The sequence below is a fragment of the Drosophila novamexicana genome, unplaced genomic scaffold (genome assembly GCF_003285875.2).
Source record: "Drosophila novamexicana strain 15010-1031.04,08,12 unplaced genomic scaffold, DnovRS2.1 tig00000739-arrow-arrow-pilon, whole genome shotgun sequence".
Lineage (NCBI taxonomy): Eukaryota > Metazoa > Arthropoda > Insecta > Diptera > Drosophilidae > Drosophila > Drosophila novamexicana.
In genome coordinates, this window is record NW_020824819.1 from 611,447 (window position 1) to 638,868 (window position 27,422).

Consider the following 27,422-nt stretch of genomic DNA (forward strand, 5'->3'; position numbering starts at 1 on the left):
CCTCCATAGAACATTGCGGGCTTAGCTTAAGAAAATCGATGTAAGAATTTTGTTAACTTAACTCACCTCCGTTTCATATTGCTCGGCACGTCGCACCGCATGCCCCAGTTCCGTGTTGGTCTCGGCCAGTAATTTCTTTAATTTGGCATGCGACATTTTGACCTCGCTGATTTCCTTGTTGCGCTCCGAAAGCTCCTGCTGCAGTGCTCGTAACTCAACGTCATTGGCCTGCATGGGTCGGCATTTGCGATCCGAGCGCTCCTGATAGTCACGCAGTTCGGCGCGCAGCTTTTTGTTATCGCGCTCCAGAGCCAGCTTTTCGGATTCCAAGCGCTCGCGTTTGCCCCACTCAGATGCGTTTTCAGCCTGCAAATGCTCGAGCTCTGTGCGCAGCTCGCTGAGTCTGGAAAAGCCAAATGATTAACCGAGCGTTTAAGAGCTTGGCCCAAAGTTAAGCCCTACCGACGTTCCAGATTCTCGCGTGCAGCAATTTCCTCTTGCAATGAATTGTTCACAATGCGCATCTCGGCGCGATGTTGTTCCTGAATAGAAATCAAATATTAATCGCTTACAAGTAGTATACCCGATGGGATTTCCAAAATCTAAAGAAACCCCCGTCTAGTGTTTGTTGACAATAACTTTCCAGCTCAGGGTTTAATGAGTTAAATATATATCGCTAGATTGGCTAGGTTCTTCAAATTAACCGACTTACCTGCAAGGTTAGAAGTTCACGCACCGCTTCTTGCTTTGCAGAGCGCAACTCATCCTGTCGTCCACGCACATCTTGCAGCTCCAGCGCCAGTTTCTCTATGCTCTTGTGCAGCTCGTGCTTTTCACTGCAATCACAAAATGTAATTTTAATTAATAAATTATTGGCTGCTAATATGAACTGCTTTTCTATACGTACTCTCGCTCCGCCTGCAGCGTTTTTTGCGCCTCATCCAAGCGCAGCTGCAGCATGGATATCTTTTGCAACAAATAATCTTCGTCGAAGTCGTCTTTGGACAGCTGCTGTATTAGGCGTTTTTCCTCTGCAGCAGCAGCTTCCAGGTCGCTCAGATGCTTGGGCATAGCGCCCTTCAGCGCAAATTCCTCAATATCCAGATCCTTGACATCGTTGGGCAGCTTGGTGACCAAACCGTCCTCACTGTTCACATTTTTTAAGCCATCTGATGATATATCTGGCGAACAATTGGCATCACGTCCATTCGCCTCGGCGTCCTCGTTTGTGTCGGTGCGATGGAATTGTCCGGCATGTTTCATCATCAGGGAATGTACCTTTTCCATTTCCTTCTTCAGCTGTGTAATCTGCACCTCCAGATCATTTTTCTCACGCTTTAGGGAATGTGCCTCCTTCATGGCTACGTCCAGTTTAAGATTCAACTGTTTGGATTCCTCTCGCGCCTTATTGCGTTCGTTGCGCACCTGCAAAATGATATTTTGTGTGATTAAACAATCAACCTTATTGATACAACGGGCGCCATGGCAACCTCACCTTACTCCATTTTTCGCGCCAGTTGGCAGTGCAATCGGACCTGCAGGAAGGTAACATAGCATATTAATGAGCAAGAAATAACAGTAGTCTCCGGCGTGCCAAAGATTTAATACACTTTCCGACGGATCTTTCCCATTGAAGTTACATGTTATACTCTTCTGGCTGACTTTGACCTGCACCAAGGAATAGACGCATCTTCGCGAAGATTCATAAACATAATTGCAAACTGAGACAGACAATACTTGATCTTGCTAATGCATCATTCTAGCTTTATAAATTTGCTGAGAAAATGATCATACCCTTTGCAAGAGTATAATTACCGGCACATCATCCACCTTTCTCTACTTACCACCACTTCATTGTCTTTTCCATTTGGGCAGCTCTAGCGCGCGCTTCGTGCAACTCCCGTTGGCGCTGCGACTGTTGATTGTACGGCATTTATATATTCATGCATACATATTTTAAATTTCTTATTTTCTTAGCTTACCTCGCGCGCCTCCCATTCGGTTTCGCCATAGCCAACGCCACCGACACCCACGCAAACGCCTGCATCGTTGTTGGGCACACGTCTGCTGCCCGCTTGGGCGGCAGCGGCACTTTGCGTCGTTGACGACGTCACTTGGGACATTTTATAGCACTTAATTCAATATGTTTTAATATGTATTTAACAGTTTTACTCGTTTTAATTAAACTGCATTTTGCTTTATGCACTTTTCTACAATGTTGTATACAGAAAATAAGGAAAACAGCTGTTTGTGCGGTGTTACCAAAAAAAAATTTGGTATTTTCCAATAGAATTGTTGCTAGGTGTATAACAGTATATTTTAAATGCTTAAACCTCTATGGCGCGATAATAATATATATAAACACTAATTTTACATCGTTGAATAAACTTACGCCGGTTTTCCAAGTCAGAATTTGCTATTTGTACAAACTATGAGTGCAGTAATGTAATGTCGTGTCGTTCGCTTAGATATTATTTTCTAACTGCTAGACGGTCACACTGCCATCAACACTAAAAGCAGCCATAGTCTTGATAAACGCAGATTTGTTATTTAGCTTGAATATACATTAAATAGTGCTACTTAAACATGGCAAAGCATCATCCCGATTTGATTTTCTGCCGCAAGCAACCCGGCGTGGGTAAGTCGCACAACATCCAGCTAGTTTGTGTGTAGCAATGTATGTTAATGTTTTGGTCTTTCACGTGCAGCCATTGGCCGGCTCTGTGAAAAGGATGATGGAAAATGTGTAATTTGCGACTCGTACGTGCGTCCCTGCACCTTGGTGCGCATCTGTGATGAGTGCAACTATGGCTCGTATCAGGGACGCTGTGTTATTTGCGGCGGTCCCGGCGTTTCCGATGCCTACTACTGCAAATCCTGCACCATACAGGAGAAGGATGTGAGTAGAAACAAAAAAAACACATTTGCCCTGCATTTAGAAATAAAAATTAAAATTGTTCACTCACAGCGCGACGGTTGCCCCAAGATTGTCAATCTGGGCAGTTCAAAGACAGACTTGTTCTATGAGCGTAAAAAATATGGTTTCAAACAAAAGTAAGTTGCAAATCCACCAAACCAATTGATCCACAATTTAATCAAATTTTCTCACCCTCAGCTATTAGCGTACTGAAGACTACCGTATATATATATATATGTCTAATAAATTTGTAATGTAGTTTAATGCATATACATATAAAGTTTTATACATGAATGTACTATTTTGGAAATGATTTTGCTTAGACTGCAAGCAGCTGCTCGCTGCTCGGCTCGTACTCCAAGCAGAGCCTGTCGAACTCGGCGGATTTCTTGTCCAGATCGACGACAAAATCGCTCTTCGGATAGAATTGTCTCAGCTGCTCCCAGTAGCGTGTAATCGTTTCCGTTGATTTTCCCGTCAAGTGTGAAAGTACCATCATATTGATTAGGGTATCGTAGTCATTGTGCTTTTTGGTAAGCGACTCGCGCAGCACAGCTTCGGCCTCCTCGTAACGTTCCAGGCCCAAGTGCACTACTGCCTGTCCGTTTAGTAGCGCCGGCGTGGGCTTAAACTTCTCACAGAACTCTTGATAGATATGGAATGCGTCCTGCATTTGCTCGGTACCCTGTGCCAGGGCAACCCAAGCCTGTGCCAGCTGTGTTAGTGTCGCATCATCGCTTATCTCCTGCATTTTGGCCACTAGCTGCTTGGCCAGATCCACACGCTGCAAGCGCAACAGACATTGAACCGACAATGCCATTGATTCGAGATTATTGGAGCCATGCAGTATCTTCAAGGCATTCTCAAACTGTCCGTCGTAGCAATAGACAATGGCTGTGGCGATGTGCCAAATGTTCGTCTCATCCTCATCGCTGGCCACCTTGTCGGTGAGCTTCTCCAGCAGCTCCTCGGTGCGTGAAGGCTGTTCGAAGGCTTCGTGCACTAGACGCAGCGCTAGCAGCGGTGTCGTGTTATTCTCCTTGATGTCCGAGGCTATAATGCGACCCGAATCGATGGCCAAATATGACAAATACATGTAGGACAGCAGCTCGGCACCTGCCGTGCCCTGCTCCGGCAGTACAAAGTTTATGGAGCCCATGAAATTGCCAATGTAATACTCATTGCGTGCATCGAACAGCGCCGAGTTGACGTCGTCATCGTTTTGTTGTGATCTGCTCATTATTAATAACAAATTTGTATTGGTTTACTGACAAAATAAACTATAAACTGGAAGCTGAGTTGGCTTTTCAGTTGCAGTGCTGCCACCTTGTTGAAAAATGCTGCCAGCTGTTTGCACGAAAATATGGTGGCAAGTTTCGAAGAGTTGTTTACATGAACTAGTTCATTTGAAGCACTCAACTCTTAAAACATTTGAAGATCAAAGTAATTGCAAAAAAATAACGCCCGTTAAACTGGTCTTAAAACCACAAACCAATATTTGCAATTGCTAAAAACAGGTTTGCTCGCCAATATGTAGATTAATACCAGATACTTTACGGCATTTCTTTCAGTTGAACGTCGACTTATCATCATGTACAATCCCAATGAGAAAAACATTGATTTAGTGCGTGATTATTTTCCCAGTTATCACACGGCAAGATTCCAAGATCAGCCAGAGCCCAATATCGCGGTACAAGATAATTTTTTGCAAGTGACAAAGCAGCGTAAGTCTAAGCTAAATACAAATTAGCATATGTTTTCATTATCATTAACAAAAAAGATTCCAACGAGCTCTCAACTAAATACGGGATCAAAGTTCATAATTTGCGATATGGAGGCTCGGATGACAGACAACTAGTCGATGTATTTTATAAAGATGAAGCATCGGAGCCCTCGCCGCTCTTTGTTTATGTTCATGGCGGCTACTGGCAAATGCTGGACAAATCCCATTCCTGCTCCATTGTTGCTCCTCTGGTGCGTCATGGCTATCGCGTCGCCGTCATGGACTACAACAACTGCCCGCAGGTGACGCTGGCGCAGCTGGTCGAGCAGTTCACAGCCTTTTTAATATGGATATTCGACTATGCCGAGCAAACGCAAACTACTGAGCTTAGTTTTGCGGGTCATTCCGCTGGCGGACACCTTCTGGCCCAGTTGCTGCATATTCCGGCACTGATTTCCGAGGAGCGACGCCAAAAGGTGCGCGTCCTGTTCTTCATTTGCGGTGTTTATGATCTGCGCGAACTGTGGCAACTGGAACCGGTGAATCCCAACAATATATTCGGACTAAACGCAGAAAGTGCCAAGCAACTATCGCCCATGCTGTGGCCATGGCAAGACGATAGCTCATCCTGGTCTGGCGTCCAGTCGCATGTGATATCAGCAGAGCACGAGAGCGTCACCTTCATAGAGCAAAGTCGCGCCTTTGCAAAGAAATTGCAAGATGGCGGCTTCAACGTAACATTTAAGCTTTTCGATAAGTACGATCACTTCGATATTATCGAAGAAACTGTCGTCGATAACTCGCCGATAACCAGCTACCTGCTGGAGGCGCTGCAGGCTGCTTCGAAAGAGTCAAATTAAACAAATAAAATGAGAAATAAAATGTCCGATGAACGTAAATTATTAATAAAAAAGTAAACCAAAATTGCTTTAAAATAAAATAAAATGTATAGTCCAACCTTAAATAGAGATTGACAATTATTTGAATTGAAAAACTGTGTGAATTATTTTGAATTTTCATTTATTTCTTATGTAATTAGTGTTTTTTTAAAACATACACTTAAAATTAATAGTAGTTGCATTTCATATTTACACTATCCAAGCTTCTTTTGCGCATAAAAATAGCTTAGGATATAGCACAGCATCCACAAAGTGCTGCATCATATGGAAAATAAATGGTACATAATAAGTATATGATACATGAAATACAGATGTTATTCAATTCACTGAATGCAAAACAACGTATAAAGTAAATGGAAGTATAACAAACTGTGCGCAATATGAGATAAATAAATAAATTCTAACTAAAAACATAAACTAACATTTTGCTGATGTGATGGAAAATGGTGACGGTAGAAAAAGCATCTATGATTCCTCATCCGAAATGATAATTTCTGTGTCTATTAAGATTTGTTGTTTCTTTTGCTGCTGCTGCTGCTGCTGCGGCTGCTCTCGGCTGCTAATGTTGCTCTTGTTGGTGTTGTTGTTGTTGTTGTTGCTGGCGTATAGCGTGGCATTTAGACTAGAAACGGACATGACCTTAAGTGTGTGGGGAGCAGACGGATCCTTTAGCTTGCCATTGGGCAGCGTCTTGGCAGCCGCATTGTCATTAACACGATCAACATTAATATCATTATTTGCAACCTTGGGGCTGGACTCAGCAGTCTTGACTCTCGTTATATTATTAACTATCACATGAGCAGCCGCCGCGGCAGATGTCTTTGGTGCTGCATTCGCTTCCGTTTCGGACTCTGCATCGCTTATTTCGCCATTTGCTTTGAAGTTGTCCACAAAGGCATCGACATCCTCATCCGTTTCATCATCCTCATCCTCCTCATCGCTGTCGCTCTCATGCTCGTGCTCGTGCTCGCTGTCCCGATGCTTTTGTAGGCCATTGGTCAAAACGATTTGCGCTGTTCGAGCCTGCGCCTGGGCTGCTTGTGCCGCCTGCGCGCTGGTGCAGGGCTTGTCATCATCATCGCCGGCAGCTATGGCCGTATCATTGGCCGTCGCCGTTGCCGCTGCTGCTTCTGTTGCTGCTGCGGCTGTTGCCTGTAGCTGTTTCTCCTTGAGTCGCGCCTCGCGCTGCTCCTCCGTGGTGAGATCCTGCTCGCGCGCAAATCTGCAAAAAGTATTCGGATTAGTTGTGTGCAACAGCAACTACTCAATATCTACTCACTTTTCCAGTATATCACTTATTTTAGTTTGCTTCTTGTTGTTCTCGTTCAGCTTGGCCAGCAGAGCTGCATCCGAGGCCGCCGGATCCTTGGCATTGGCCGTAAAATGTGTGACGGTCTCGTAAAGATCAGTCTTGCGCCTCGCTTGCAGCAGGCGACCTACCTTGACGAAGGCATCATGAGCTGCAAAGTGCAATTGATTATAGAGATTAGATTTGCATGTAAAGATAAAAACTCTTGATCCTACCTATGCGCTTCATTTCGAATGTAGCTAGGCCCAGATTCTTCTCCTTATTGCAGTGCTCGAGCAGCTGGAGCACATCATGGTAATCGGGAAATTCATGCATGCGATTGACAAACGCGGAGAGTGTGCGATTAAATTGCGGATATGGCGTATCCTTAAATAATATGGGCTGCTTCATCTGGCGATGGGCGCTTTTACTTTCACCGGTTAGATCACAGATTTTCTCATAGATCTGACAGGCGCGCTTCTTGTAGCGCTCCACCTGCAGATAACTGGAATCATCATCGTCATTCCAATCGACATCCGCCTCCTCCAAGGCGCTAATACGTTTCGTTATAGTGTACAATGTTCGATTCAGTTTCCGGATGCGCTCATCGCTGCGCTTATTGCCCGTGCTGGGCGTGCTTGTTGTCGCTGCCGCAGCTGGCTCCGCTGTCTTAATCTCAGCTGCAGTTGTAGCTCCAGCTGGCGCTGTCGCTGGAAGTCGCGCCGCCGCTGCCTTTTCTTCAGTCGGCGGCGGCGCCTCGTCCATCGGCAGCTCCACAACCTTGGCCTTGCGTCGCACCTTCAGCTCATCGACGACACACTTGAGATGCACATAAATCATGTCCGGCTCATTGCGCATACGGTCCATGGCCTGCTCCAATTGCTTGCGAAATCCGCGCGAACGCACAAAATTCTCATGCACACTGTAATAATATTTCAGCAATTTAATCTCAATCAGACGCTCCATGTCCTCCGACTTGTCCAGCTCGCGGCACAGCTGCAGCAGGGCTGTATACTCCGGCACGAGGGGCGCACGTGTCGCCGTTGCAGCTGCTGGCGAGACTTTTGCCGTGGACACAGCTGGTGGAACAACTGCAGCTGGCGGTGTCTTACGCTTGGTCTGCTCGTTTTCCACTTTTTCTGTGGGCGGCGTTGTTGGCGGCGATTCCACCAACACTATGGTGGGCGTGGCGGTCTGCCTATCTTTTTGCTTCAGCTCCTGCAGCTGCTGCTGGGCAAGATGCCTGCGCCACTCGTCATCCGACTTCTTGAGCACCGTTATAGGCTGCACGCGCTTGGCCGCGGGCTTCTGCACAGGCGATATGCTGGCACCGGGAAAAGATATTTTTGCTGTAGCTGCTGCTGCTGCGGCAGCTGGCGCTGCTGCCGGCGGCGGGGTCGTCGTTGGCGTCAGCTGTGGCGTTATGCTCGTGGTGGGCGGCAGATTGAGCAACAGCGGCTCATTCAGCGCCGCAGCACAGTGCGGAGGCGTGGCTAGCAAACGCAGGGGCGGCGTGGCGCCAGCCGTCATGGGCGTGGCCGATGTTATGCTGCTACTGCTGCTGCTGCTGGGCTGCACGCTGCGCAATCCTGTTGTTGTTGCCGTTGTTGTTGTTGTTTTCATTTTGTAGGGCAACGTGCGCGCCGCACTGTTGTTGTAAGCGGGGTTGGACAGCGCCACATTCTGCCTGCTCAGCATAGGCATTGGCGACAGCTTCGCCAGCTGCGGCGTCGTGCCTGCTGTTGAATGATGCGCCGGCGGTGGCGGTGCAAGCGTTGACGTCGACGTCGACGACTGCTGCTGTTGCTGCTTCTGTTTGTGCACCATCACGCTGCTGCTGCCACTGTGCGCCGGCGGTGGCAGCTTCTGTGCCGGCGATGCCAATTGCCCGGCCTTCGGCTGCAGCAGCGCGGGCGAAGTCAGCGTCTTGGTCAGCGGCATCTTTTGCAGTGTGGGCAAACGCTGTGCCGCTTGCGGCTTCTGTTTGACTGGCAGCTTTTTTGTCAACGACAGCTGTGGGCTGGCCAGAGCCTTCGGCTGCTGCTGCAAAGGTGGCTTTAAGGGCCTCTGTTGCTGCAACATTGGCTTCTGTGGTGTCAAGGGCGGCGTCGGCGCTTTCGTCTTTTGCAATGTGGACATCGATGTGGACGGCTGCTGCTGGTGTTGCATTTGCATGGGCGTCGACGTCGGCGTCTTTTGATGTTGCAGCTGCAGCACGGACGTTGGTGTCGTCGGCTTTTGCTGTTGTTGCAGCTGCAGCATTGACATCGCCAGTGCTGGCTTCTGCTGCTGCTGCTGTTGCTGCAGGGACGTTGGCGTTGACAGCTTCTGCTGCTGCAGTAGCGCAGTTTTTTGCTGCCCCAACGTCGCCGCCTTCTGCTTCATTGGCGCCTTGTGCTGTTGTGTGGCGGTTTTCTGTGCCGCTTTGGATGTCAGCATCTGGGGGATGGGTACACTGGTAATTGTTGCCATTGTGGTGCCAGTGCCAGTTATTGTCTTGGACCAGTTGCCGCCCGACAATTTAAATGGCTTGTAATTCACAGTATTGTTATTGTTATTATTATTGTTGCTGTTATTGTTATTGTTATTGTTGTTGTTGCTGTTGCTATTATTGTTGTTCTCCAGCGAGATTTTTGCATTGGACATGTTGAAATTGCCATTACTGTTGTTGTGCTTGGTAACCGTTATGCCGCTGGGTATATGCATGGACCTATAAGAAACAAATTCCTCTGTAAGTTATCGATAACTCAACCAATTGTAAACCGTTAAAAGACTATCGATTATTGCCAAGCGATCTATGGCTTTTTGGAAGACATTTCTGACTCCATAAAGTATTTAATTTTTTGAGCTGTATCTTGTCTCTTGGCTTTTTAGCTACTGGCGTAAGATTATATCTCGGATTATATAGCTGTAATAGGATAGATCAGTCTAAGCGAAGTTTTCTTTGTTGTTTTAAGGCTAACTGAGCTGATATTCAACTATACTCAACCTTATATAGCTACAGCTCAGCAATTAAAAACTTTACTATACCCCTTAGAAAAAAGTGGGTACCTGTAAGTTCCTACTATTGTTCCGGTTCCTGTCGCTGTTGTTGTTGCAGTTGGCGTTGATTTGATGCCCGTGGCAGGCGTTGCAAGAGATGCTTTTGGTATGTGCAACAGTTTTGTGGGCAGGGCTTTCGGCGTGGACATCCTTGCCTGGTCTCGACGCGCTCGCTTGACATCCGGTGGGCCCTGGAGACAAACGAAGATTATATTAAAAAACGACCTGTTGGCTATTGCATTTTAAATTCCATTTAAAAACAAAACAAACAAAAAACGCCGCTGCAGCTGTGTGAGTAGCAGTGTGTGTAGAGTTTTAAGGCGCGCCACTGAATGCAGTGTAGAGTTACGTTCATTTCGCCTAGGCATGTAAACAAATGTTAAATCGGTAATAGTTAGCGAATTGCGACGTAAATTGTACACTGATGTCACATAAATACACCCACACATGCATGACAACTGGTTTTATTTAGAATAATTAACATTTCCAATTACTCGCTCCAAATGCAGCAGTTGCTGCTGCACACGCAGTGGCAACACTGGCAGCATTGGCTGTGCAAGTGTGTGCGTGTCGAGTTGCTGGTGTGCGTCTGTATGTGTGAGCAACAATAAAAGCAGCGCGAAAAAGATATTCGTACACATAATTTGTAATATACACACACAAGCACATATGCACATATAATACACATATAGACACACGCACGCAACACCAATACGCGCATACCACTGCACAAAACCTATTAAAAATACAACTGTACTTTTCTACACCAGCTGAACGTTGGCGCTGTCACTGGCGCTTTTACCTCCTCCTCCGAATCCGAGCTCAAATCCACATATATAACCGAAGTCATAGTCTAATAGCACTTAACACTAAATTTTTATTTGATACGTCGCTTTTTACTAGTTTTTCTTGACATTTGGCTTAACACACGCAACTGTTATTGTTGCCAGCTAGTTTTTCACGCATATATTACGTCTGTGTCTTATAATTTGATTTCGCCTGTGTTTGTATTGTTGCTTTGCGTTTGTTTTCGCAGGCTAGGTTGCTTTGCTTTTTGTAGAGTTCTATTGCATACAATGTTGCCATATCTACTTCAATTATTGGCAACGCTTAAATTAGCAGTACTGCTCCAGTATTAACAGATAGCGATCAACTATCGTAAATCTATCGATTTTAAATAACATTAACAGCATGTTATTGGCATTATGCGCTGAGATTTGCGTTCTCGTTTAATGGAATTGGGTAAATAGGTGGAATATTTAAATATAAGAGGAATTCAGAGGCATAATAAAACCTTATTTTTAATAAAATTTAAAGCGTACCAGCGGGCAAATGAAAAGAACAAGACAAACGCAAATCTTACATATACTAGTTATAATAAAAAAAATTAAGTCAAAATAGTTATAATATGGTAAACAAAACATACAATTCGTATCGATATATCGATATGATATTAACATCCCTAATACAATGTTAAGAAACGTCAACAGACTAGGCAAATGACACGTCGTGCCCACTTCGTACAATTTCGTTTTCCTCTACGTCGTTCATTCGGTTTTCGTCAGTTGGAGCGGTCGTTGTGTCCGCTGAAGTGTTCCCCAATAGAAGTGAAACTTTCTAAATTTTGTGTAGAAAGTGCAGCAATTCAAATCATAAGTTTAGTTCCCTGCCGTACGTTACATTAAGTCAAACACAATGGGAAGTAAGTACAACGCCAACAAGTTCAAGTGCAATTCGTACGAAAGTGCCGGAACGCTTGGCAATAAGCGGCGGCCGCATCGGCAACACCCCCGTACTTGCTTACGTATACAAAAAAGATGAATTTGGGAATTGATGTGCCAGTGCCTCCGCCGCTAATTGTGTGAAGTGCAGGCTCAAAAACGCGTTCCAATCAGAGCTTACAACATTATTGGTTTTCATTCATTCATTTGCAGTCAAATTCCTGGAAGTTATCAAGCCCTTCTGCAGTATACTGCCTGAAATTGCAAAGCCCGAACGCAAGGTGTGTATAAGTATTGATTAAAAATGTATTTCTTAGAAATTGTTGAATTAACGTGGCAAAAGCTGTGATTTATAGTGTATATATGTTTTTTTTTGGTTTGATTTGTGCGTTTTCGTATCGTATTTGCTTTGCTGGGCGCCAGTGTTGCCAGCGCACGCGTTTTTTTTTTTTGCTTTCACTTGTCAGTCGAATGCGCCACGCAAACAATTTGTGATTTCGTAGTAGATACACGGAAGCACACAAGTTGTTGTTTTATGTGCATGCATATATGTAATGAAAATGAAATTAGTTTCAAGTTAATTAACTGAATTAATTGTATTTGAGAACTTACTGGAAATTAAATATTTTGAATTAACATTTAGTACCAAAAATTTATGAAATATATGCAAATGCGCAATTCTTACGTTTTCTTCATTTATTTAATGTATGTTTCTGATTTGATTTTCTATTTGAAATCAATTTTTCATTCATAAAACGCTTTAAACAAGATACTACTATTCTTATCAAATTCAAGTACTATTTTTTGACTACTTGTTGCCTTACTACTATTTAACACAACTTTGACAAACAATGCAATACCGCATACGACGTGGAACGTCAAACTTCGGCTCGCACGAAGCAGCCACACGACGCCATGCTACGTCAGCCTCGTGTTGTTGTGTTTAACGGTCGCGACCATATGATGGGCCACGATAAGCAGAACTGGATTTTTTTTTGTTTAAACATTTACACACGTACACACATGTAGGTCAGAATAGCGGTAGTTGCCAACTATGTGGGCCGTGACTTATTTTTAATACTGCATTTAAGCAAATTCGGGGCAATATTATTTTTTTGTTATAAATATAAATAAAGATTTACAATCAATTTATTTTTCGTATTTTATTGCAGATCCAATTCAGAGAAAAAGTACTATGGACAGCCATCACATTGTTCATTTTCCTGGTATGTTGTCAAATTCCATTGTTTGGCATCATGAGCTCCGATTCGGCGGATCCCTTCTACTGGATCCGTGTGATTCTCGCCTCGAATCGTGGCACACTTATGGAGCTGGGCATCTCGCCCATTGTGACATCGGGTTTGATAATGCAGCTATTGGCGGGTGCCAAGATCATTGAGGTCGGTGATACGCCCAAGGATCGTGCTCTCTTCAATGGTGCACAGAAACTATTCGGCATGGTCATAACGATTGGACAAGCGATTGTCTATGTGATGACCGGCATGTACGGTGATCCATCGGAAATCGGTGCCGGCGTCTGCCTGCTGATCATCATTCAGCTGTTTGCCGCCGGTCTCATTGTGCTCCTGCTCGACGAGCTGCTCCAGAAGGGCTATGGCCTGGGCTCTGGCATTTCGCTGTTCATTGCGACCAACATATGCGAGACGATCGTGTGGAAGGCCTTCTCGCCCACCACGGTGACAACGGGACGTGGCACCGAATTCGAGGGCGCCGTAATTGCTCTGTTCCATTTGATGGCCACGCGCAACGATAAAGTGCGTGCACTGCGCGAGGCATTCTATCGCCAGAATCTGCCCAATCTGATGAACCTGTTGGCCACCATCTTGGTGTTTGCTGTCGTCATCTATTTCCAAGGTTTCCGCGTCGATTTGCCCATCAAGAGCGCCCGTTATCGCGGCCAGTACAGCAGCTATCCAATCAAGCTGTTCTACACTTCCAACATTCCCATCATTCTGCAGTCTGCCCTTGTCTCCAACTTGTACGTCATCTCGCAGATGTTGGCCGTTAAATTCCAGGGTAATTTCTTCATCAATTTGCTTGGCGTTTGGGCCGATGTTGGCGGTGGCGGTCCAGCCCGTTCGTATCCCATTGGTGGCCTGTGCTATTATCTGTCGCCGCCTGAGAGTGTGGGTCACATTCTGACCGATCCCATACATGCGCTGCTCTACATTGTCTTCATGTTGGGCTCCTGTGCTTTCTTCTCCAAGACATGGATCGATGTCTCTGGCAGCTCAGCCAAGGATGTAAGTTTAGCCACAATCTTTTAAACAATTCATTTTACTTATCCATTTTTTGTTTATCCGACTAGGTTGCCAAGCAGCTGAAGGAGCAGCACATGGTGATGCGAGGCCATCGCGAGAACTCGATGATTCATGAGCTGAATCGTTATATTCCAACGGCCGCTGCTTTTGGTGGCCTCTGCATTGGCGCTCTATCTGTTATGGCAGATTTCCTGGGCGCCATTGGCTCTGGCACGGGTATCCTGCTGGCTGTGACGATTATCTATCAATACTTTGAGATTTTCGTTAAGGAACAATCCGAAATGGGTGGCATGGGCACGCTGCTGTTCTAAGCAGTTCAAATCCAAACTTTCAACATGAAATTATAACAATAACAGCTAACAAATACTTCATCATACTTCTCACATGTCAGCTCGCTTTGCCCCTGCTCCGCCCCGCCCCCGCCTCGCGCCTACCTATTAAGCAAATTAACGTTTTTGTATGGTTTTTAAATTCCACGATAGGGCCTAATTTTAAGGCTATTTGCTGCCGTGTTTAGCTGGCCTTGGCAAGAATTATTGTTTGTGTTAAATGCGACAAGAACTTTAGTTTGAATAGTTTTATTAGTTTGTATCATTAAAAAAATGTGAGACTTTATTGCTTAAGTTCAATATTTCGCTGAATTGATTGAATTTCAATGCAATCCATTGTTTTAAAGAAGTGTAATATAATTATAGAACATCGATTACACGTGGAATTATTAAACACGATGAATTATGAGTACATGAAACGAACATTAAAATCACGCAACATGCATACAAATTGTCATAATAATAAAACGTAAATTAGATAAACTTTTTTAATTCAACAAGTGCCGTTTTTATTAACATAAACATAAAATATAAAAAAGGAAACATTTGGAAACGCTTAACTTGTCGATAGAGTGGAGACAACGTGGTTAAATGTTGCCGCGTAATCAAATTTCAAAACTATCGGCATCGATATTACTACATTTATCGATGTCTTTTTAACATAGCGAAACTTTATTATATTTTGAGAAAAATGTTATGCACTTACAATTGCATAAGGCTTTTTTATAATATTTTAATGAAATTAAAATGCAGTTTAGATGCTGTTTTATAAAGATCAACTATTTATTTTTGCATCTACTTAACAATGTTAAAGAACAGCAATCGATAACATCGACCTGATTGTCAATCATCGCTGGTAACAACAGAAGGTATCTCGGCATTAATAGAGTCTGGTCTCACTTCGTATCGCATAAAATGGAAAAATAATCATAAATAAAAATAAGCAATTCGAGACAGTTTAAACAACATAAACGCGACGCACACGCATACACACACACACTAATGCGCATTTACGTACAAGGAAGCATAACGTTTACGTTGAACTGCGGCAAGCGAGCTGTGCGAAACCCAAACGAAACACAACAAAAACAACATCATCTGGAGGCAATATAAATAGGAGCTGAGTTGCCATGTCAGCTCCACTCATACGAAATGTACCGTATTTAAAGCAGCAGCTAACCGCATTGCTGCGCAACACATCTCCGGTGATAACGCTCATCTGTCTGGTGACCACCTTCGGCTATTTGCTATCCTTTTCGGAAACGGCCATCCTGCTGTTGAGCGTGACGCCTGGCTATATTTTGCCAAATGGCAAATTTTGGATATGGACCGCATTCACGTTCTGCTTCATCGAGCTGCACTGGTGGGAGGTCATCGTCGACGTGGTCACCGTCGGGCTGTGCGGCAAAATGCTGGAACCGCTTTGGGGACAATTCGAAATGTTCAAGTTCTTTGCGCTCAGCAACTTTGGCGTCTCGCTGCTAACGACCATCTATTATCTGTTCTATTATATGGTTACCAAGAATCCAACCATATTGTTTGACGTGCACATCCATGGCCTGGCCGGCTATGTCGCTGGAATTTGCGTGGCCGTACGACAGATTATGCCCGATCACCTAATCTTCAAGACGCGCTACGGACGTCTAACCAATCGGTGCGTATGTCTTACCCAAATGAATGTCGCCTAAAGACCTTACTGTAGTTCGAGGCGGTAACCTTAACCCGTCCCTATATAAAAGTGGCGCGGTTTAAAGCCTTATAAAACTGTTAGCCTAAATCAATGACAACCCAAAAAGCCTAAACCTCGATACTCTTATAAAAAAGAACTCCCTAACTGTTGAATCACAAGCTCCTTACCATATAAGTCGCTTATCTTGCAGCAATGTCCCTCTGACGGTGCTAGTTTCTGCTATTATTGGCTGGGCTATTGGCATGCTGGACGGCACGTATCCGGCCATGTTTGCCTCCGGTGCTATAGTCTCCTGGATCTATTTGCGTTTCTATCAGCATCATCCGAACGGACGTGGTGATAGCTCGGAGAGCTTCACCTTCGTCAGCTTCTTCCCGAATGTAATGCAGCCGTTCATCAGCGTTCTGGTAAATCCCATTTACAATTGTTGTTTGCGTGCGGGCGTGGTTAAGACGCCGACGCCGCTGCGAACGATATCGACGGCTAGCCTGACTTCGGTCTCTGTGCAGATGCCCGGCGTGGATCCGCATGATATTGAGCGCAGGCGGTAAGCTATTTATCCCATCTATTAACGAATTATAAAACGTATGCTTTTGTTTAACAATCAGACAAATTGCGCTAAAGGCTCTTAGCGAACGACTAAAGGCCACCGACTCAACGCGACATGCACAGCTGCCGAAGTCGTTTCCTCAGCAGCAGCAGCAACATCACCAGCAGCAGCAGCACAAGCATCACAGCCACAATCATGGTGCCGGGCACAGTCATAGCCATGCGGCTGGGCATGGTCACAGTCACAGTCACAGTCCCAGCGCTGGGCACAGTCATAGCCATGCGGCTGGAGCGGCGCAGGCACCGCAGCCCGATTTCGTAAAGCCTGCGGCACAGCAATTGCCGATTACAACGGCGCGTGCCGAGCCGCGAATGATCAGCACGATGAGCCCCATTGCAATACCTATGCCGGCGCCGCCGCCCAAGGATGAGCAGCCGCCGGCAGCGGCTACGCTTATCGATTTGGATGATGGGTCAAACTAGACAGTTTATATTTTAACATAAATGAATTTTTTGGATATTGAAATGATCTGCTTATGATTATTTTTGTATGACTGTAACAAGTGCGCTCCTTAATTGTATTTAACGTTATTTTGCTTTAATTAACATACGTGTAGATTTCTAATTGCCAGCTTGGCTTAGCCTTTCCCCACTGAGGCAACGCCCCTGAAAGCGCAAGAGGAAACCTTCCATCGACGTAGCGCCTATTGTAGTACCTACATTCATGCATATATATTATACAAGCAAAATTTCTGTTGTAGTGTTTACATGTATTGAGAAAAACCAATGCTTTATTTAGTTTATAACATTACTGTAAATATATTTAAAACCCAAAAACCAAATGATTTGAACTTGTCATACATATGCCTGGTATGCTGCTCACAGATAATATGCGCTCAATTTGAAATAACACCGTATGCGTATGTTTGGCAACACGCTGATAAATACCAAAAATTCGTTTAGTATTTTTGTGTGGGTTACAATTAACATAGGTTTCATTTGAATCATGTGTGACCATACTTTTAAAAATCAAGTGGGCTGAATGGGAAGAGTGAACGTACTCAATACCATCTAAATTATAATTTATATTAAGCTTGTACCATATTGCTGACAGTGTAGCAATATCATGATTGTGTTCAATATTTCGTATGAACATTTATTAGTGACATGCAATTTGAAAAATACCTGCGATAAGTCACGGCGATAGTTATCGCTCATCCCAAGTATCGATTCGGCAAGTGGATTCGCTTGGGGCGATTGACCGTCGTGTTCGCGTTATATTTTTTAAGTTTTTTATGTGCGCACGCCATTTGTTTTTCATAACTCAGCAGATTGACAAGTTGACGAACGTTTGTCACGCAACAATTAATAACCAAAATGTTGCTCTAAAAGAAAAACGGCCAAGAGCAAGTGGCTGGGTAAATACTGCGTGTGCATAACGCGTGCCTTTTTTTAAGTAACGCGCAGCAGAAATGGGTCTTAATAGCAACTACAGTGCACAAAAACAACAGCACACTAATTTCCTCCCGCACCGGAATGGTAAGTTTCATGTTCTGATAAGAGCCGAGCAAGTCAAGAAACAAAGCGAAGCAAAAAAGGAAATCAAAGCGAATTATCGGTCAAAATGTAGCAGAAAAATATTGCAGCGGGCTCGCCCCGCCGAAACACTCAGTAAACAAAAATCCATCTAATCGACACACACACACACTTACTCAAATTCATGTGTGCTGTGCGTGTGTGTGTGTGCTGTGCCGTTTTTGGCGCTTGCGGCAACGTCACTGTGTGCGTGTGTGTGTGAGTCAGTGTGTTTTGCGGTTTATTGCCAACGTGTAGTGCAGTCACCATTGGCAGCGGCGTCGTGGCAAAAAAAAAACCGACAACAATAATGTGCAAATATGCAAATCCAAGCAAACTGGCCAACAATTGTAGTCGGGTTTTTGACAACTTTTGGGCGCATTTATGTAAATGCCAAAGTCTGCTTCAACCCGTGAACTCCTAGTTCACAAGCTAGTTTCGCATTGAATGAAACCGGTTTACTTACACAATAGGAACTCCAATTGGAACACCAACTGGAATGCCAACTGGAACTGGGCTAGAGCTACACACATACATACGTATGTAGCTCGCCCTTAAGTATTTCTGGTTCTTTGTTGTGTTCGAGCTTTTACAGCGTTTACTTTCACTTCAGCCAATGTCCAGGGTCGCTTGGCTTTGCATTTGCAACTTGTGTGTAAAATATTCTGCACTCCGACTAACCATGATCGAGCTGCTATAATATTAGGTTGAAAATAATCTCATCAGAATAGAATGTTCAGCTTTGAAAGCTTTAATATAATAGCTTACCAGCTATATATATATATATATATAACATTCTGTTCTCAATGAATAACTGACTGAGCCCAAACCGTAAAAATAATAACCCAAATATATAAACAGTTGCAACCTATTTAAATTAGGTTCTGAAAAGTTTCCTCTCAAGAATGAAAACAGTTGTAGGAACCCATTTTTGTTTTTTTTTTGCTCCTATTGATTTTCAGCTTGTTTTTAAAGCTCCACATTTTATATATGTTTTAAAAAATATGGCATTGAATATTGCTTATATATAGCTTATTTCGGGAATGTATCAAATGATGTTGATTTTATAACATATTTATTTAATTTGACACAGATGTTAGGCTATAAATATTAAGCACAAGCGGTCAGATTAGATAACAATATCACATTGCATAGCCCATATTGAAAGTATCTATTTACATTAAATCGATTAGTATACTATAATTTTGAATCGACTTCCGTATCAAATAGTTGCAACTTAGATATGTTGTGCTTTACAATAATATACTAGGAGTTAACCTGTGCTGTGTTGCTCTAGCACACATTCTTATTTATACAATATATAAATAAATAAGTTTGCACTTGCCCCAATCTTGTCGAAAAGAACAAAAGAAACTCGAGAGCGGATTGGAGTCAACGAAAGTGAAAGAAATAGGTATACAATTAGTGAGATAAAAAAGAGAGATAGAGCATAAGGTCTCACAATGAGAGTAAGAGATAATGCTTATTGGATTGTCAACGCAACTTGTTGTTATAACACTTCCCAGCAAAGCATGAACTTTGCCTACTTGAATTCATGAGATCTGCATAGAAGGGTCGTAATTGTTTTAAAAGCAAAACAACCCTACACATTAATTTCCCATCCAAAGATCTAAAAAGGGATTTTTAGAAAACTGTTGCTTTTTTTTGTGTGTATGTAACTATGCAAAGTACATATTGCACCATGGAAAACTTAGTTATAACTTCCATGTAGTATTTCCAAAAAGTATTTCGTATTTTTTTTCATTTTCTTATTTTAACAACTTAATGCAGATATTATGTGCTTACAATATGCTCAAATGTGACTGCAAACACGTCAAAACACACACAAGCGCGCACACACACACACACACACACACACACACACTTAGACGCACACATTCATCTGCTTGTTTACACACATGCGCGCCTGCCATTCAAGCGGCAGCAGCAAAAGCGTCGACGTCAACGTCGCAGTCAGCGTCGACGCCGCAACGGACAGCTCCATATTTGAAGCAAGAAAACCCAACGAGTGCGATGAATTGGCGCTCAGTTGGGCATTGGTAGCCACATATAACGGTTCGTGTCTTTGTTAGCTGCGTTTCCGTTTTGCGCTATTATCAAAAACGAAATGTGTACAATTTATCGCGCTGAACAAACACAAATAATAAAGCAAAAGAGAGACAACGATAAAAAGAACTACAAAAAACAATAAATAATAAACATTCGCCAGCTAATTGCCACTACACTAAACACTAACTTCCCCCCCTCTCTCTCCCTCTCTCACCACTCTCTCTCTCTTCTCTCTTTCACCTCTCTCTCTCGCCTGTTGCAACAGAAATCAAAGCGACAATGACAGATCAACTAAACGAGCTGCACACGCGTCTAGCCCAGGTGAGGCAGGAGCATTTGCTCAAGTTTTGGTCCGAGCTCTCGGCGGACGAGCGCACCAAACTGGCGCGCGACATAGACGAGCTCTGCCTGGACGAGATCAAGCTGTATTGGGATCGTGCCACCATCTCGATGAATGCGAACGGCATCAAATTGGACGGTCGCCTGCAGCCCATACCCGACGGCCAAATCCTGTCGACGGCTCGCACCACGCCGGATAAGCTGAGCGCCTATCGGGAGGAGGGATTGCAGCAAATAAGCCATGGCCATGTCGCTGTGCTGCTCATGGCGGGCGGACAAGGTGAGTTCATGCATTCAATTTCTGCTAAGATAATGTATATAAGATATGAGGTTAAAAAAAAAAAACACGTTAAAGGCAAACAGCCCTTTTTTCCCCTTCTGAAACTATCGAATCTTTTGTTATCAATATTTATGTAATGATGTGATAGAAAAAAATAATAATAGGTATATTTAAGATTATAAAAAAAATGTAACTACGGTTAAAAAAAGGGGGGAAAACAATTTTTTTTCGTATATTTCATTTTACATTTAAAACGTTCTATTTATAATCAAATCTATTGAAGATAGAAGACATATTGAATACCCGATTAAACTGCATTTAACTCCTTATATTATATTTTGTTTGGAAGAAAAACATGTTTTATTTATAGACAGAATCTTTATCAGCAGCTCTGTATAGTCTGGTATACAAATATACAACATTAAATTCTAAGATAGTATTTATTTTCTCATTACATTTGCGCTTGCTTGATAAGTATCTGTAGATACGAGATACTATTGCTGGGCCGGAAGCTGCAGAAAAATTAAATATTATTTCAGTTTTTTTTTTTTCCCCCACTCATAGCTAATAAACTATTTTAAACAATTTCTGATCGCAATTGCCTTGAGCAATGAACAAAAATTCAGTATTGGCAAAGACGAAAACAACAACAATGCAGACCTGCAACGTCTGTGTAAGTGTGTAAGTGTGTGTGTGTGTGTGTGTGTGTGAGTGTGGGTAAACGGCTAATTAGATTGATATAAAAATGCTCCATCAAACCAACGCCACATACTCGCGCAAATACACACACACACACAGACATTGCAGGTCTGCATTGTTGTTGTTTTCGTCACACACACGCACACAAATGCATGTGCCTCAACCAGCTGCCCACTCATGAAATTTCTTGTTTGTAATTTAAAATTCCGCTTGCCAGACACGTCACGCCAATCGGGCGAACCATCATAAAGTAATAACAGTTTAATCCATTCTTATGGCCAGCCAATCCAGTCGCCAGTGTTGGTCAGTCTCAAGTTGTTGCTGTTGTTGTAGCCTTTCTTTTTTTTTCTGCTTTTGCTGATGTTGATTTGATATTTCCCGTTGTATTCAACGTGGCCGAAGCAAGCGAATTCACGTAATGGACAACAACAACAACAACAGAGCAAAAGACGAAAGTCAATGTACGCCTGGCTCAGCATTTTATTAGTTAGTTACGTAGTTACGTAGTTCAGGCACGTAACGTAATCTCGCATAACGGTTAAAAGTTGTAGGCGTTAAGGCTGCAGATCGCCACGCAATTTATCGATAACAACAACAACTGCTTGTAACTCGCTTGGCCGCAAATAAGATTAATCGATAAGCGTGCTATAATTAAAAACCGGTAAAGTGACGCGTTTGACCTTACGACAGGTTTATATGCTAAATAGCTACAAGAGTGGAAACAAAGATTTAACAAAAAAAAAAAAAAGAAGAAATCGCTTATTGAAAGCGAAACCCAAAGCCGAAAGCCGAAACAAAAGCAACCAGTTTTAAAGGTCAACCGGCTGGGCGCACAGCAAATGGCAAAACTCAAAAAATATATATAGATAATATTTCCTGCCTGAGAGCTGAATTTTGCGCTTTTTAGCTTAAATATCCTTTGTGCTAAATATAAATGTAAGAAACGAAAATTTGTACAAAATATTTTTAAAAAAATCAAATCATAAATAACTGGAAAACCATTTTATAAACATTTTTATATATTGGCAAAGATTAATTAGATTTAGATTGAGCAAAAACTGTAAACAATTACAAATGTCAACAATCTGACCTCTTTTGCAGGCACACGACTCGGCTTCGATCAGCCCAAGGGCATGTACGATGTGGGACTGCAATCCCGCAAGACGTTATTCCGCATCCAGGCGGAGCGCATACTGAAGCTGGAGCAGCTGGCCGAGGAGCTGTGTGGCAGACGGGGTCGCATCGTCTGGTATATTATGACCTCGGAGCATACAATGCAGCCGACACTGGACTATCTGGAGGCCAACAACTTTTTCGGGCTGCGCGAGGAGAACGTGGTGCTCTTTGAGCAGGGCTCGCTGCCGTGCTTCGATAACGATGGCCGCATCATATTGGACGAGAAGCATCGTGTGTCGCGCTCCCCGGACGGCAACGGCGGCATCTACCGTGCCATGCAACGCGCCGGCATCCTGGACGATATGCAACAGCGCGGCATACTCTATGTGCATGCGCACAGCGTGGACAACATTCTGATCAAGGTCGCAGATCCCATATTCATTGGCTACTGTGTGCAGCAGCAGGCCGACTGTGCCGCCAAGGTGGTGGAGAAGTCGTCGCCCAATGAGGCGGTCGGCGTGGTGGCCATTGTCGACAACAAGTACCAGGTGGTGGAGTACAGCGAGATCTCGGCAAAGACGGCCGAAATGCGCAATGCGGATGGACGCCTGACGTTTAGCGCCGGCAATATATGCAATCATTTCTTTACCGTCGCCTTTCTGCACAAGATCGGCAGCACGTACGAGCGCAAGCTGAAGCTGCACGTGGCCAAAAAGAAGATACCATTCGTGGACAATGCCGGCAATCGTTTGACGCCCAACCAGCCGAACGGCATCAAGATTGAAAAGTTTGTCTTCGACGTCTTCGAGTTCGCCGAGAAGTTTGTCGCCATGGAGGTGCCGCGCGACGAGGAGTTCAGCGCACTCAAGAATGCCGATTCGGCTGGCAAGGATTGCCCCAGCACAGCGCGCGCCGATCTGCACAGGCTGCACCGCAAATATATCGAGAATGCCGGCGGCATGGTGCACGGCGAGATCTGTGAGATCTCACCATTTGTCAGCTATGCTGGCGAGAATCTCGCCCAGCTTGTGGGTGGCAAATCCTTTAGCGGTCCCGTTTATCTGCGTGAATCCATGCAAGGAAACCTCTAGACCCGAAATCCTCCCCCCTCCCCCTCACACACACACACACACACACACACACAAACATACACATATGTACATATAGACTGATAAATGTGGATAGTTTCTGTTAAAAATTTGGTTCAGCTAGGTCAAAGAGCACGAAAATTCCATAGTTTTCAGTACTTAAGAGCAACTACTCTATAAATTTGGTTGTCCTTTTTCTCTTTTGTTCTTGTCTTTGTTTATATACTTTTCCATTGATTGTGCAATCATATTGTGAATATACCTATATCTAAAAAGAAAATATACAATATATGCATATTTTTAATATATATTAAATACAATTTGGAAAACTTTGTTTATATTAACTAGACTTGGGTTGGGTATTCAACTATTCCCAAGCTATTCCAAATGAAATAAATATAAATGTATTAAGGCGATCTTATCTTAACTTTCAAAATATTCTGATAATTTTTTAATTGCATATTTATTGATTCTAATTTCTATATAATAACTTCTGCTAGTCCATATTTTCGAGCGACTACTGTATTAGGGAAGTTGTAACAAAAACGGGAAAGAAGGGCCGACGATTTAATACCCTTGCATATCCAACTTTTTCATAATGCTTATATTGCTTTGCCCTTAAGAAGCATAGGCACAATAATTAATGCCGAGTTTGGTCAAGATATCTTGAAAAACTAAAAAGTTTTCCAAACAGGAACCTACTTTTCGACCGATAGTTCTTTTGGCAGCTATATGATATAGTGGTCCGATAGAGCCAACAGACAGAGGAGATGCCTCCGTCTATGCGTTACACATTTCATGAAACAATTATAATACCCTTTGCAAGGGTATTAAAACAGCTACTATTCAGATATATATAATATATGGTAAACAGTCCGAAAGAGATTCAAGTATAAAGACAATTTGTTTTTGTTCTGGTTGTAAATCTATAAAATAAACTGAAGTTGAGCTTTATTTAAGAACACACTTAATAGATGGCACAACCTCCTCGATCCAGTCGATGCAGATCTCGGTCACCTGGCGCAGAAAATTGTGCTCCGTTTGCACCATTTCGGTGAAGAGGATGCACTGCGGCTTGTACTTGCCGTGCAGCACGCTGGACGGATGAATCTTGGCCTTGACACGCCCGCTGAGCGTCAGATAGTGTCCCTCCTTCTGGAGCAGGGCGATGTTGTCGAAGAGACCCGTCAGCAGGCACTTCTTGACCGCATCCGTGTTGTCGCCGCAGCTGTTGAAGGCCAGATTCAGACGGGCGCTAATCTCGGCCAGCTGGTTGCGCACGTTGCGAGCATAGTTCAGATTGCGTATATTGAGGAAGTTGTCGTGGCACCAGATCTTTGGCTTTTCGGTTTTCTGGAACGTGCTGAACACGTTGAGCAGGGTCAAATGGTCGCCGTGCTTGGACTGGAACTTGGCGTGCGCCAAGGCGGCCAGTTCGCTCTTGTCCGTGTGTCCAATGAACACATTGTCGCTGGACAAGGCCGCCACCAGGCTGAGCATCTCCTCCATGCAGCCGAATGTGGGCGCCGCGAGCAACAGCTTGGCGTATCTGGGATCCAGCGGAAACTGGGCCATCCAGCGGCCCGTCGTGGTGATGCTGGGCGCAGCAGCCGACTTGATGGCACCCAATTGCTCCAGGGCCTGGTAGGCGCTCTGCACGCCCTCCGGCTGTGGGGCGTCTATGAAATCAAAGCTGGCGCAATCGATGCCTAGCGCGAGCAACTGCAGCACCGTGGCGGTCAGATTGGCGCGCAATATCTCTGGCTGTGCGGCGCTGCGGAACTTCTCCATGGTGGCCTTCGTATAGGTGCGATAGCAGACGCCTGGCGCATCGCGTCCGGCGCGTCCGCTGCGCTGCCAGGCCTGTGCCTGCGAGATGCGCACGGTTTTGAGCAAATCCAGACCAGAGCTCGGATTGAACGACTTCTCCTTGACAAAGCCGCAGTCGATGACACAGCGTATGCCCGGTATGGTAATCGATGTCTCGGCTATATTCGTGGCCAGGACAATTTTACGTGTGTTCGCCGGCACGGGCAGAAAGCATTCCAGCTGCTTGCCCTGGGCCATCTGGGCGTAGAGCGTAAAGACGCGCACATCGGAGGGGCCCGAGTTGTTGATCCTGGCCAGCTGGCGGATTTGCTGGGCCAGCGCCTCGATCTCTTCCTGACCGGTTAGAAAGATGAGCACATCATGATTGATGGGCTCGTGGCGATGTATATCGAAGAGTGTGACCAGGGCTGCGTGTATGTAATCCTCTTGCGTCTCCTTGGCGTGCAGCACGCGCACCGGATGCGTGCGCCCCTCCAGATACATGCCCTTCACATTGAAGTATTTGCCAAAATGATCAATGTCCATCGTGGCCGAGGTAATTATGAGCTTCAGCTTGGTCAGCTTGTGCTTGCGGCGCTCCTGCTGCGCCTCCTTCACAATGCCGAACAGCACATCCGCATTGACCGTACGCTCGTGCGCCTCGTCCAGCATAATGGCCGTATATCGGCGCAGCAAACGATCCGCAATCGCCTCGCGCAACAGTATGCCATCCGTGAGGTAGCGTATGCGCGTTCGCTCCGTGGTGGTGTCCTCGAAGCGCACCGTATAGCCCACGGTGTCGCCCACGGTGCTGGCCAGCTCCTGCGCCACGCGCTTCGCTATGGTGATGGCCGCCACGCGGCGTGGCTGGGTGATGCCAATGATGCCGCTGTTCGCGTAGCCGGCCTGCAGCAGAAATTGCGGGATTTGTGTGGTTTTGCCGGAGCCGGTTTCGCCCATGATCAACAGCGTGTCGTTCGCCTCCAGCTCCTTGAGTATGCGCTGCCGGCAATGGTAAACGGGCAGCGCCCTGCGCTCCTGCTCGACGCTGCTCTTCTTGCTGCCCAGGACATTCTTGTACGGACTCTGGAGCTTGGGTGGACTATTATAGTTGGGCTTCTTGATGCAGTTCTGTTCCTTCATCGGCTCGATTTTGCGCTTGACGGGAAAGCTGGCGGCCAAGCTTGGATTGCCATTGCCATTGATCAGGTATTTCGATTCCATGCTGCGCAGTCTCTGCTGCGGCAGGTAAAATGAAAAAATTGTCTAAAGTTGTTTTGTTTGTGCAATTGATGGGCGCTATTTGCGCTGCAATTAAATGTGCTATCAGTCTTAAAACACTTACCCGGACATGGGCTTTACACTGGCAACTTTATCAAGCCAGGTAAATATTGGATATAACTATAAACAAGGGCGCTTGTGTATGTGTGTGTGTCTGTGTGTGTGTAATCACAGGTGGGGACAAGCGCTCCACGCTTGTGCTTTAGTGATGCGCACAGCGAAAATGTATCGTTTAAGAGGAACTATCGACAGCTTGAGTTGTCTGCTATCGATTATTTTGTGCAGCCAATGGCCATTACGACTAAACAACTGGATTACAAAAAATAATAAATTAACACTATGTTTCGCCATCAGATTTTAGGTTTAGAATTATCAACCTCGATTTCCCACATTATAGTGTTTCATTAGATTTTATATGATGATTTTATGTTATTTAACAAGCTACAAATGAAAGGCCTGGTAATAGAATAGCGCCTGTTAACTAACATAATAAAAAACAATATTTACTTTAGTCCGCACTTCCAACAATACTCCACCACTATAATATTTTAGTTCAGTGTGTAGTGCTGCCCATCATTTGCAAATAGTGGGAACAATAACTTACAGTGGGGTAACTCAACTTTTACCTACTTTACTGTGGCCCAATAGTGGTATATACTAACATTCAGCTTTTGTACGTTATTGAAATGTCCTTTTTTACAGTCTCTCAATTTATTGCCCATTTG

At 44.4% G+C, this 27,422-nt stretch overlaps 10 protein-coding genes across 12 annotated transcripts in view; 5 read left to right on the forward strand and 5 right to left on the reverse strand.

Moving 5' to 3' along the window:
• The window catches only part of LOC115763536 (coiled-coil domain-containing protein 102A), a 35,967-nt gene extending 33,764 nt beyond the window's left edge, over window positions 1–2,203 (reverse strand). The window contains exons 1-7 of one of the 2 annotated variants that reach the window (XM_030706152.1): window positions 1,983–2,203; window positions 1,845–1,915; window positions 1,496–1,535; window positions 908–1,425; window positions 713–836; window positions 463–542; window positions 67–403 (exon numbers count right to left, since the gene is read on the reverse strand). In XM_030706152.1, the coding sequence (XP_030562012.1) occupies window positions 67–403; window positions 463–542; window positions 713–836; window positions 908–1,425; window positions 1,496–1,535; window positions 1,845–1,915; window positions 1,983–2,123 (1,311 nt within the window). In that variant the 5' untranslated portion in view covers window positions 2,124–2,203. The remainder of the gene's footprint in view (window positions 1–66; window positions 404–462; window positions 543–712; window positions 837–907; window positions 1,426–1,495; window positions 1,536–1,844; window positions 1,916–1,982) is intronic. The other variant, XM_030706153.1, reaches the window with a different exon arrangement.
• A 283-nt stretch (window positions 2,204–2,486) lies between these two features.
• LOC115763541 (PHD finger-like domain-containing protein 5A) lies at window positions 2,487–3,195 on the forward strand. The gene is made up of 4 exons (XM_030706158.1): window positions 2,487–2,638; window positions 2,709–2,899; window positions 2,969–3,054; window positions 3,116–3,195. Exons 1-4 carry the CDS (start codon window positions 2,587–2,589, stop codon window positions 3,120–3,122), a joined length of 336 nt encoding a protein of 111 aa, XP_030562018.1. The 5' UTR covers window positions 2,487–2,586; the 3' UTR covers window positions 3,123–3,195.
• On the reverse strand, window positions 3,161–4,229 carry LOC115763540 (coatomer subunit epsilon). Its single transcript, XM_030706157.1, has one exon. It carries the CDS (start codon window positions 4,155–4,157, stop codon window positions 3,237–3,239), a length of 921 nt encoding a protein of 306 aa, XP_030562017.1. The 5' UTR covers window positions 4,158–4,229; the 3' UTR covers window positions 3,161–3,236.
• Window positions 4,230–4,305: 76 nt separating this feature from the next.
• Window positions 4,306–5,561, forward strand: LOC115763539 (kynurenine formamidase). The gene is made up of 3 exons (XM_030706155.1): window positions 4,306–4,434; window positions 4,489–4,641; window positions 4,698–5,561. The coding sequence occupies exons 2-3, from the start codon at window positions 4,509–4,511 to the stop codon at window positions 5,498–5,500; spliced, it is 936 nt and encodes a 311-aa protein (XP_030562015.1). The 5' UTR covers window positions 4,306–4,434; window positions 4,489–4,508; the 3' UTR covers window positions 5,501–5,561.
• A 142-nt stretch (window positions 5,562–5,703) lies between these two features.
• Window positions 5,704–9,040, reverse strand: LOC115763535 (daxx-like protein). Its single transcript, XM_030706151.1, has 3 exons — window positions 7,064–9,040; window positions 6,819–6,999; window positions 5,704–6,761 (listed from the first exon to the last, which is right to left on the reverse strand). The coding sequence occupies exons 1-3, from the start codon at window positions 9,000–9,002 to the stop codon at window positions 6,005–6,007; spliced, it is 2,877 nt and encodes a 958-aa protein (XP_030562011.1). The 5' UTR covers window positions 9,003–9,040; the 3' UTR covers window positions 5,704–6,004.
• A 70-nt stretch (window positions 9,041–9,110) lies between these two features.
• LOC115763458 (probable serine/threonine-protein kinase DDB_G0271682) lies at window positions 9,111–10,883 on the reverse strand (the record flags this gene model as incomplete). The annotated part of the gene is made up of 3 exons (XM_030706030.1): window positions 10,672–10,883; window positions 9,879–10,060; window positions 9,111–9,537 (listed from the first exon to the last, which is right to left on the reverse strand). Coding segments are annotated over exons 1-3 (657 nt in total), but the record flags the coding sequence as incomplete, so codon positions are not given.
• A 544-nt stretch (window positions 10,884–11,427) lies between these two features.
• LOC115763350 (protein transport protein Sec61 subunit alpha) lies at window positions 11,428–14,698 on the forward strand. Its single transcript, XM_030705868.1, has 4 exons — window positions 11,428–11,571; window positions 11,804–11,871; window positions 12,763–13,854; window positions 13,920–14,698. Exons 1-4 carry the CDS (start codon window positions 11,565–11,567, stop codon window positions 14,181–14,183), a joined length of 1,431 nt encoding a protein of 476 aa, XP_030561728.1. The 5' UTR covers window positions 11,428–11,564; the 3' UTR covers window positions 14,184–14,698.
• A 396-nt stretch (window positions 14,699–15,094) lies between these two features.
• Window positions 15,095–16,966, forward strand: LOC115763559 (transmembrane protein 115). The gene is made up of 3 exons (XM_030706179.1): window positions 15,095–15,855; window positions 16,082–16,438; window positions 16,500–16,966. The coding sequence occupies exons 1-3, from the start codon at window positions 15,332–15,334 to the stop codon at window positions 16,921–16,923; spliced, it is 1,305 nt and encodes a 434-aa protein (XP_030562039.1). The 5' UTR covers window positions 15,095–15,331; the 3' UTR covers window positions 16,924–16,966.
• A 744-nt stretch (window positions 16,967–17,710) lies between these two features.
• LOC115763558 (UDP-N-acetylhexosamine pyrophosphorylase) lies at window positions 17,711–24,045 on the forward strand. The gene is made up of 3 exons (XM_030706178.1): window positions 17,711–17,979; window positions 20,351–20,704; window positions 22,505–24,045. The coding sequence occupies exons 1-3, from the start codon at window positions 17,913–17,915 to the stop codon at window positions 23,608–23,610; spliced, it is 1,527 nt and encodes a 508-aa protein (XP_030562038.1). The 5' UTR covers window positions 17,711–17,912; the 3' UTR covers window positions 23,611–24,045.
• Window positions 24,046–24,541: 496 nt separating this feature from the next.
• Window positions 24,542–26,916, reverse strand: LOC115763557 (ATP-dependent RNA helicase DHX33). 2 transcript variants are annotated; one of them, XM_030706177.1, is made up of 2 exons: window positions 26,762–26,916; window positions 24,542–26,652 (listed from the first exon to the last, which is right to left on the reverse strand). In XM_030706177.1, the coding sequence occupies exon 2, from the start codon at window positions 26,638–26,640 to the stop codon at window positions 24,559–24,561; it is 2,082 nt and encodes a 693-aa protein (XP_030562037.1). In that variant the 5' UTR covers window positions 26,641–26,652; window positions 26,762–26,916; the 3' UTR covers window positions 24,542–24,558. The 2 variants fall into 2 exon arrangements, with proteins under 2 accessions (XP_030562037.1, XP_030562036.1); XM_030706176.1 differs by having other exon boundaries at window positions 24,542–26,655.
• Window positions 26,917–27,422: the final 506 nt, after the last annotated feature.

Bases quoted from the DNA above. Each gene is read 5' to 3' on its own strand.
- LOC115763540 (XM_030706157.1), bottom strand. From the start codon at position 4,157: ATGAGCAGATCACAACAAAACGATGACGACGTCAACTCGGCGCTGTTC.
- LOC115763558 (XM_030706178.1), top strand. From the start codon at position 17,913: ATGGGTCTTAATAGCAACTACAGTGCACAAAAACAACAGCACACTAAT. The intron at 17,980-20,350 runs GTAAGTTTCATG...CTGTTGCAACAG, and splicing joins TTTCCTCCCGCACCGGAATG to AAATCAAAGCGACAATGACA. The intron at 20,705-22,504 runs GTGAGTTCATGC...CCTCTTTTGCAG, and splicing joins GCTCATGGCGGGCGGACAAG to GCACACGACTCGGCTTCGAT.
- LOC115763557 (XM_030706177.1), bottom strand. From the start codon at position 26,640: ATGGAATCGAAATACCTGATCAATGGCAATGGCAATCCAAGCTTGGCC.
- LOC115763559 (XM_030706179.1), top strand. From the start codon at position 15,332: ATGTCAGCTCCACTCATACGAAATGTACCGTATTTAAAGCAGCAGCTA. The intron at 15,856-16,081 runs GTGCGTATGTCT...CTTATCTTGCAG, and splicing joins TACGGACGTCTAACCAATCG to CAATGTCCCTCTGACGGTGC. The intron at 16,439-16,499 runs GTAAGCTATTTA...TTTAACAATCAG, and splicing joins CATGATATTGAGCGCAGGCG to ACAAATTGCGCTAAAGGCTC.
- LOC115763541 (XM_030706158.1), top strand. From the start codon at position 2,587: ATGGCAAAGCATCATCCCGATTTGATTTTCTGCCGCAAGCAACCCGGC. The intron at 2,639-2,708 runs GTAAGTCGCACA...TTTCACGTGCAG, and splicing joins CCGCAAGCAACCCGGCGTGG to CCATTGGCCGGCTCTGTGAA. The intron at 2,900-2,968 runs GTGAGTAGAAAC...GTTCACTCACAG, and splicing joins GCACCATACAGGAGAAGGAT to CGCGACGGTTGCCCCAAGAT.
- LOC115763535 (XM_030706151.1), bottom strand. From the start codon at position 9,002: ATGCAAATGCAACACCAGCAGCAGCCGTCCACATCGATGTCCACATTG. The intron at 7,000-7,063 runs GTAGGATCAAGA...TGCACTTTGCAG, and splicing joins ATTCGAAATGAAGCGCATAG to CTCATGATGCCTTCGTCAAG. The intron at 6,762-6,818 runs GTGAGTAGATAT...TACTTTTTGCAG, and splicing joins ATAAGTGATATACTGGAAAA to ATTTGCGCGCGAGCAGGATC.
- LOC115763539 (XM_030706155.1), top strand. From the start codon at position 4,509: ATGTACAATCCCAATGAGAAAAACATTGATTTAGTGCGTGATTATTTT. The intron at 4,642-4,697 runs GTAAGTCTAAGC...TTAACAAAAAAG, and splicing joins TTTGCAAGTGACAAAGCAGC to ATTCCAACGAGCTCTCAACT.
- LOC115763350 (XM_030705868.1), top strand. The intron at 11,872-12,762 runs GTGTGTATAAGT...ATTTTATTGCAG, and splicing joins TTGCAAAGCCCGAACGCAAG to ATCCAATTCAGAGAAAAAGT. The intron at 13,855-13,919 runs GTAAGTTTAGCC...TTATCCGACTAG, and splicing joins CTGGCAGCTCAGCCAAGGAT to GTTGCCAAGCAGCTGAAGGA.